Source organism: Mauremys reevesii, linkage group 11 (genome assembly GCF_016161935.1).
Source record: "Mauremys reevesii isolate NIE-2019 linkage group 11, ASM1616193v1, whole genome shotgun sequence".
Taxonomy (NCBI): Eukaryota; Metazoa; Chordata; order Testudines; family Geoemydidae; genus Mauremys; species Mauremys reevesii.
Window position 1 is genome coordinate 9,664,500 of NC_052633.1, and position 8,976 is coordinate 9,673,475.

An 8,976-nucleotide genomic window follows, 5' to 3' on the forward strand; every position below is an offset into this window, starting at 1 on the left:
TTCTGGTCTCCCTGTGACATTATGAGTGTAATATAATATCTCATTAAAAGGTGATAGGGCCAGAAAGAATTTATTACCTCACAGACTGACCTGACCCACGGCCAAACTTTAGAGACTTGTTAGGAAAATATGTAAACGAATAGAGCTTTGAAATGCAAGACTGCATTGTTAGAGGTAGAAGGGTAGGTGTTCGCTCAGGTCTTGCGATGTAAGCAAACAAGTCTTGTCTATTGCTATAGCTTTAATTCAAAGACCAAAAAGGGAATATTAACATTTACAATGATACTTGAGTGAAACAGTATTATTGTCTATATGTCTCTTTGAAGGTTGTGGTAACCTGTATCTGAACTGTTTAATGGACAAATTACCCTGTGCTAATTGCCAGGATGTTTGAGAGAAGGAGAGTTAAGCCTATTGTTTTCTCAGGCCGAAACCCTGGGACACGATCCTTCTTCATCTCAAATCTGCTTCGGGTTTCAAGAGGGGGAAACCTTAAGCCATAAGGATTGAGATCCCCAGTCACTGACTGGAGCCACCCTGAATATGGACATTGGACTATAACCTATGGACTATTTCTAAAAGGACTTTTGGCAACTACAAGCTCATCTCTACTATATATCTGAACCTCAAGAATTGAATTCAAGTCTGTATGTATACTGATCTTTTAACCAACACTTTCTCTTTTCTTTTTTAATAATTTTTAGCTTAGTTAATAAGAGTTGGCTATAAGCATGTATTTTGGGTAAGATCTAAGTTATAATTGAACCTGGGTGTGTGGCTGAACCTTTGGGATTGGAAGAACCTTTTCTTTTATATGATGAGATAAGATTTTCAGTAATCATCATCATATGTTTGACAGGTGTGTCTGGATGGAAGCCTGAGGCTGAGTACTTCAAGGGAACTGCGGTGTTTTGACTTCTGAGTAACCAGTGAGGTACTACAGAAGCTGTTTTGTGCTGGCTTGGTAAATCTAAGTACTGGAATATCCACCAGCTTTTGGGGTTTGTCTGCTCCATTTTGTTTGCAGTTCACCCTAATTGAGTGACCTCAGCTGGCTCCCATGGGCAGCACCGTCACACTCCCATGTTTAAGAAAGATGAATTCAAACTTGAACAGGTGCAGAGAAGGGCTACTAGGATGATCCGAGAAATGGAAAACCTACCTTACAAGAGGAGACTTAAGGACCTTGGACTTGTTTACCCTAACCAAACGAAGACTGAGGGGAGATATGACTGCTCTATATAAATACATCAGAGGGATAAAAACCAGGGAGGGAGAGGAGTTAAGGGACAATGCTGAGATAAGAAAAATTGGATATAAACTGGCCGCCAACAAGTTTAGGCTTGAAATTAGAGGAAGGTTTCTAACCATCAGAGGAGTGAAGTTCTGGAACAGCCTTTCCAGGGAAATAATGGGGGGCAAAAAACAATTTGTTTCAAGACTGAGCTTGATAAGTTTATGGAGGGGGATGGTATGACGAGGTTGCCTACAATGGCATGTGGCCCGCCCACAACTGCTATTAGCATTTATGTCCTACAGCCATAGAGGAGCACTAGATAGGGAGGGCTCTGAGTTACTACAGATAATTCTTTCCAGGAGTCTGGTTGGCGGGTCTTGCCAACATGCTCAGGGTGTCTAACTGATCACCATATTTGGGCTTGGAAATGAATTTTCTCCCAGGGCAAATTGGCAGAGACCCAGGTTTTTTTCGCCTTCCTCTGCAGCATGGGTCACTGGCTGGTTTGAACTAGAGTAAATGGTGGATTCTCTGTATTTTTAAGTCTTTAAACCATGATTTGAGGAGGTCAGTAATGCAGCCAGAAGTTAAGGGTCTTCTACAGAAGAGAGTGGGTGAGGTTCCCTGGCCTGTGCTGTGCAGGAGGTCAGACTAGATCGGGGTGGCCAAACTTACTGAATTTCCAACCCACATACAACAATCTTCAGAAGTTCAAGAGCTGGGAAGTGCCTGCTGAGGCTCAGGGCTTCAGCCCCATGGGAGGCACCCACTGGGGCTTGGGGCTTCCGCCCTGCAGGGAAGGGGATCTTGGGGCCTCAGCACTGCGGGAGGCACCTGTCCCACTCCTGCTGAAGCCCTGAGCCATGGCACGCACACCCCATGGGGATGAAGCCCTGGCAGTGCCTCCCATGGGGCTGAAGCCCTGAGACCTGCCCACCCCGGCCCACTGGGCAGAAGCCAGAGGCAATGTGGGAGGGGGACACATGGGGTCACATCCTTCCCTGCCAATTTTTGCCAGGGGTTGCTGGCTCTTCTCGGCCACATGGTGCTACTGGCCCCACCCTACATGGTAACTACTGGAGCCAGCAGCAAGCTGGGAGCTGCGCCTTGGATAGAGGCAGCAGCCAACAGCTGAGAGCTGCAGGGAGAGCCACTCCAAGGAGGGGAAGAGAGGGGGTGTGCCTGGGGGGTATGACTCAAGCTGTTGGTGAGGGGGGGAACCTTTAAACTGTGTGCCCCCACTCAGCAGGCACCAGTCATCTCTGGCAGAAGCCCTAGCCCCACCACACCACCGCGGGTCAGAAGCCCTGAGCTCCCCCCCACACAGTCTGGTAGGTGAAGAATGGGGGGTTGTGAGGGGCTCTGGGAGCCTCACTTTCACTGTAAAAGAGCTGGATATGGCTCACGAGTCACGGTTTGACCACCCCTGGACTAGATGACCATGATGGTCCTTTCTGGTCTTGAAGTCTATGAATCACATATTGGTTATGTTTAACAAGAGACACCCACAAGACTGAAAAGGTTGGGAACCATCCATGTAAACCACTGACAGGACGATCATACCTTATTGAGACAGCATTTTCCAATTGCTTGGAGAAACTCATTGGTTCTTTCAGGTTCATGTCCAGCTACAATACGTGCCGGCTTCACTGACAATGGCTCCCCTGTTACCATTATGACAACATCAATAGCCTTCTGGAGAAAGCTGATTTTGGCATCTTTATCCTGGGGGGAAAAAATAATGTTATACATTATTAAAAGTCTATTTAACCTCTGATTTGTAGCATATTTATAGAAACTTTCCTACATGAAATTATCCATTATTATTACAAAGCATTTTCGTTTTTAGAAATAAGCATTTTGATAATGGATAGTTGTTGTAATCCAAAATTAAAATATGACATTCCATTTTTTTTTTACATTACAATCACTTTTTATGAGAGGGACAAGGTGGGTGAAGTAATAAATTTTATAGGACCAACTTCACTTGTTGGAAGGGAGACGCTTTTGAGCTTCACAGAGCTCTTCCTCAGGTCTGGAGAAGGTGAACAGAGTGTCACAGCTAACAAAGTGAGGCAGATTGTTAAGCATATTGTAGGAGACTGCTTAAAATGAAGAGGGCAGTTTAGCCTGGACACTCTAGTTACCTTCTCCTGACCTGAGGAAGCTCAAAAGCTTGTGCCTTCCACCAACAGAAGTTGGTCCAATAAAAGATACTACCTCACCCATTTTGTCTCTCTTATCCTGGGACCAACCCAGCTACAGCAACACTGCAAATCATTGTTCATCTCACATACGTTATAAGATGTGCGGACACCGAGTTCTATTTTCTTGAGCTACATATTAAACAGATTAATTAAAAAATATAGATAAGTATCTTTCAAACAATTTTGTTTTGTATCTGTACAGTGCCTGGCACAGTGGAGTTTTGATCAGTGACTGGGCACTACCCACAATACAAACATCAACACAATACTTAAAAAAAAAAAAAGCAGCATTTGAGACTAGTCCTTGACAACATTATCTTTAGAAGACTGTAGGTTTGTCACAGTAAATAGAATTCAGTGACACATGAATAAGTCACAGTACCTGGTGGCAAGTTGTAAAGAATTCCTGTATGAAATAAGGAAACTTCATACCCACCTTAACATTATCAGATTTCATCTCAAAATCTGTGTAAAGCCCATTCATAAAACCAGTCACTCTAATTACCTTCAAAGCAAAGGAAATAGTACATTACTAAAAAATACTGGAAAGCTTTTGAAAAAAACTTTTATGAGCTTCCTGCAATCATTTGGAGAGATACTATTACATGCTGAATTATTTGGGGGGCAGTTTTAAAGATCTTCCCTATTGCAATGATCACTTCTGTAATGTGTTTCAATAAGCCATTTAAAATCTTGTCAATTATTACATCTCAGCAGTAGAGAAGATTTGTGCATCCACTTTTTTTTTTTTAAATAGGAAATTAAGGTTCATGCACCCACAAGGCTCTATGCTTTAACTAGTCTTGATTTATTCTGTTACTGCCTAACTTGATGGTGGCTGATTTCTTTATAGACATGCACAGACTAAACAGGGATCCTGTTAGTTTGACATCTGTAGTATGCAAGGTCTTGAAACATTTTTGAAGGAGAAGGTAGTTAAGGACATTGAGGTCAGTGGTAATTGGGACAAAATACTACATGGTTTTACAAAAGGTAGATTGGTTTGGCACGATCTGAGCTCCTTATTTGAGAAGGCAACAGATTTTTTAGACAAAGGAAACAGTGGATCTAATTTACCTTGATTTCAGTAAGGTATTTCATACGGTTGCACATGGGGAATTATTAGTTAAATTGGAAAAGATGGGGATCAATATGAAAATTGAAAGGTGGATAAGGAACTGGTTAAAGGGGAGACTACAACGGGTCATACTGAAAGGTGAACTGTCAGGCTGGAAGGAGGTTACTAGTGGATCCTCAGGGATCAGTTTTGGGACCAATCTTATTTCATCTTTTTATTACTGACCTTGGCACAAAAAGTGGGAATATGCTAATAAAGTTTGCGGATGACACAAAGCTGGGAGGTATTGCTAACACAGAGAAGGACCGGGATATCATACAGGAAGATCTGGATGACCTTGTAAACTGGAATAATAGTAATAGGACGAAATTTAATAGTGAAAAGTGCAAGGTCATGCATTTAGGGATTAATAAGAATTTTGGTTATAAATTGGGGACACATCAGTTGGAAGTAACAGAGGAGGAGGACAAGGACCTCAAAGTATTAGTAGTACTATCATAGGATGACTATGAGCTGTCAATGTGATATGGCCGTTAAAAAAGCTAATGCGGTTTTGGGATGCATCAGACGAGGTATTTCCAGTAAAGATAAGGAGGTGTTAGTACCATTATACAAGGCACTGGTGAGATCTCATCTGGAATACTGCGTGCAGTTCTGGTCTCCCATGTTTAAGAAGGATGAATTCAAACTGGAACAGGTACAGAGACGGGCTACTAGGATGATCCGAGGAATGGAAAACCTGTCTTATGAAAGGAGACTCAAAGAGCTTGGCTTGTTTAGCCTAACCAAAAGAAGGCTGAGGGGAGATAGGATTGCTCTTTATAAATATATCAGCGGGATAAATATCAGGGAGGGAGAGGAATTATTTAAGCTTAGTACCAATGTGGACACAAAAACACATGGATATAAACTGGCTATCAGGAAGTTTAGACTTGAAATTAGAGGAAGGTTTCTAACCATCAGAGGAGTGAAGTTCTGGAACAGCCTTCCAAGGGGAGTAGTGGGGGCAAAAGACATATCTGGCTTCAAGACAAAGCTTGATAAGTTTATGGAGGGCATGGTACGATGGGATGGCCTAATTTTGGCAATTAATTCATCTTTGATTATTAACAGGTAAATATGCCCAATGGTCTGTGATCGGATGTTAGATGGTGTGGGATCTGAGTTACTACAGAGAATTCTTTCCTGGGTGTCTGGCTGGTGAGTCTTGCCCACATGCTCAGGGTTTAGCTGATCACCATATTAGGGGTCGGGAAGGAATTTTTCTCCAGGGCAGATTGGCAGAGGCCCTGGAGATTTTTCACCTTCCTCTGCACCGTGGGGCACGGGTCACTTGCTGGAGGATTCTCTGCACCTTGAGATCTGTGCCCTTGTTGCCAAGAAGGCTAATGGCATTTTGGGTTGTATAAGTAGGGGCATTTCCAGCAGATTGAGGGATGTGATCATTCCCCTCTACTTAGCACTGGTGAGGCCTCATTTGGAGTACTGTGTCCAGTTTTGGGCCCCACACTACAAGAAGGATGTGGATAAATTGGAGAGAGTCCAGCCGAGGGCAACAAAAATGATTAGGGGGCTGGAGCACATGACTTATGAGGAGAGGCTGAGGGAACTGGGATTGTTTAGTCTGCAGAAGAGAAGAATGAAGGGGGATTTGATAGCTGCTTTCAACTACCTGAAAGGGGGTTCCAAAGAGGATGGATCTAGACTGTTCTCAGTGGTAGAAGATGACAGAACAAGGAGTAATGGTCTCAAGTTGCAGAGGGGGAGGTTTAGGACATTAGGAAAACCTTTTTCACTAGTAGGGTGGTGAAGAACTGGAATGGGTTACCTAGGGAGGTAGTGGAATCTCCTTCCTTAGAAGTTGTTAAGGTCAGGCTTGACAAAGCCCTGGCTGGGATGATTTAGTTGGGTTTGGTCCTGCTTTGAGCAGGGGGTTGGACTAGATGACCTCCTGAGGTCCCTTCCAACCCTGAGATTCTATGATCTTTAAACCACAATTTGAGGACTTCTATAACTCAGACATAGGTCAGGGGGTTGTTACAGGAGTGAGTGGGTGAGATTCTGTGGCCTGCATTGTGCAGGAGGTCAGACTAGATGGTCCCTGCTGACCTTAAAGTCTATGAGTCTAATAAGTTTGATGAAGATGGGCAAAACCTCTTGTCCCCACACATGAGAAAAGGGAGGCAAAAGCATGGCACAGATACTGAATGCAAGGACGGAAGAGGTTTCTCCTTGCCCTAACAACTCCCCGCCCCGTCAGCAGGTAGACAGCTACAATTCTTCTGTCAACCTAGTTGTGTCCACAGCAGGGGTTAGGTCGCCCTAACTACACTGCACAGGGTGTGAAATCGTTCACAGCCCTGAGCCATGTAGCCCTAAATTTTAGGTGTCTGAGACCAGGCCTAGGTGAGTGGCCAATGGCCACACTGCAGGCCAGTGGAAGTACGGGCCCTAAACCCAGGCCTCCTACAGGAGCAGCCCCTGCTCTAGCCACCAGGTGAGGAGGCCTCCCCGCAGCTGGAGGGCTCTGCCCTCTCCCCAGGCCCACGCTGCCCCCCCCCGGGGGCTAGGCTCTAGTTACACGCCCCTCCGTGGCCTCCGCAGCCGGGAGCCGGACTCCCAAGGCAGCAGCGTGCAGACTGTGCCGGGGAGGGGGCTTCCCAGGCCCTCCCACCAGGCCCGGGCGCCCGCGGCCTGCGCAGGGGCTGAGGGGCAGCGCCCTCCCGGGGAGAGCCTCCCTCCGGGGTCTCCGCCCGCGGCGCCTAGCAACGGGGTGACGCGGAGCCCGGTACCGCCGCCGCCACCGCCGCCTCCCGGGGGCCGAGCCCGGCCCCGCCGCCGCCTCACCTCGCCGATCACGTCGTGCAGGTAGCGGAACGGGGGCTTGCTGAGCAGCCGGTCGGTGAGGGGCGGTTTGCGGATCACCCGCCCCAGCGACTCCTGCGTGCGCCGCACCACGGCCCCGTTCATGGCGGCCCCTCAGCACCGGCCGGGCCGGCTCGGGCTCCGACCCCTCCCGGTATGCCCCGCGCCGCCCCCGACTGCGCAGGCGCAGCTCCCGAGACAGCTGTTACTACCCACAACGCGGCCCTAGCAACAGGCCGGAACAGCCTGTTTGGGCCCCGCCCCCACCGACTCCCCCCGCTCGTAGAGCGGCCCCGCCCCTCCGGGCCCGATCCGGGCACCAATGGGGTCAAAGGGAGGTGGGGGGCACCACTGGGGCGGGATGGTGCCAGTAAGGGTGCGGGGCTACAAATGGGGGGGGATGTGACATTAGCGTTGCCAACACTCTGATTGCACAAACCGAACACCTTAGCCCCCACCCTGCCCACTACGTTCCCCCTCCCTCAATGGCTCGCTCTCCCCCACCCTCACCCACTTGCACTGGGCCGGGGCTGGGGGTGCAGGAAGGGGATAAGGCCTCTGGGGTGGGGCTAGAAATAAGGGGTTTGGGGTGCAGGAAGGGGCTCCAGGCAGGGGTGGGGGTGAGGGTTCCAGCTGGGGGTGCAGGCTCTGGAGTGGGGCTGGGGATGAGGGGTTTGGGGTGCAGGAGGGGGTCCAGGTTGGGGAGGTGGGGCCAAGGGATTCAGAGTGCAAAGACCAGGTTGTGGGTTGAGGCAGGGGGTTGGGGTACAAGATGGGGTGAGGGCTCTGGGGTGGAGCCAGGGATGAGGGGTTCAGGGTGTGGGAGGGGGCTCTGGGCTCTGGGCTAGCAGTGCAGGCTCTGGGGTGGGGCTGGGGCTGAGGGGTGTGACGTTATTGATATAAATTGGGACCATATAGAACATGGGTTGAAACCAAGGTCCTGTAGTGGCACCACATCTTAAGTAAAGGGGGTCATATAAGGTGTCTAAGACCAGGTTCTGGGTTGCTGGTTATGATTATGCTGTCTGTATGTCTGTGTATCATTTTGTAGTTGAAGTTATAAGTATTGGCTCTGTACTGTCTGTATTTTGTATTATGCTCTGCCTCTGGGAAGTGTCCCAGACAAGCTGATGTTAGCCCTGCCTAGCTGGCTTGATGGCCCATTAAAGGGCCATCGGCTACACAATTGACCCATGGAGAGAAGGCAGACACGCCTTGTGACTCAGCAAAGTATGCAGAGACTTGTCCATGTGACTGCAGACTCCATTTTGGCTGTAATTTTCCACAGTGTGGACAAAGAGATTCTTACACCTGGAAAAGTCTATATAAGGCTGATGCATCATCTCCATCTGGTCTTCAATCCTGCTTCTGACCTCTGGAGGGACTTTGCTACAAACTGAAGCTCTACACAAGGGACTGACTGACCCATCCCAGCGGGGGATGTATTCCAGAGACTTAATTTGAACCTGCAGTTTACTCCATCACTGCTGCAAGCCTGAACTAAGAACTTTGCCATTACTGTATGTAATTGATTCCATTTAACCAATTCTACCTCTCATCTCTACCTTTTTCCCTTTGTAAATAAACCT

General features: G+C 47.8%; 1 protein-coding gene across 4 annotated transcripts in view; it reads right to left on the bottom strand.

Annotated features, from left to right (window-relative positions):
- TRAF3IP1 (TRAF3 interacting protein 1) overlaps window positions 1-7,584 on the bottom strand; it is a 92,891-nt gene extending 85,307 nt beyond the window's left edge. For 2 of the 4 annotated variants that reach the window (XM_039494881.1, XM_039494883.1), the window contains exons 1-3: window positions 7,370-7,583; window positions 3,881-3,949; window positions 2,801-2,962 (exon numbers count right to left, since the gene is read on the bottom strand). In XM_039494881.1, the coding sequence (XP_039350815.1) occupies window positions 2,801-2,962; window positions 3,881-3,949; window positions 7,370-7,492 (354 nt within the window). In that variant the 5' untranslated portion in view covers window positions 7,493-7,583. Of the gene's footprint in view, window positions 1-2,800; window positions 2,963-3,880; window positions 3,950-7,369 lie in introns of all 4 variants that reach the window. The other 2 variants (XM_039494884.1, XM_039494882.1) reach the window with 2 other exon arrangements.
- Between the last annotated feature and the right edge of the window lie 1,392 nt (window positions 7,585-8,976).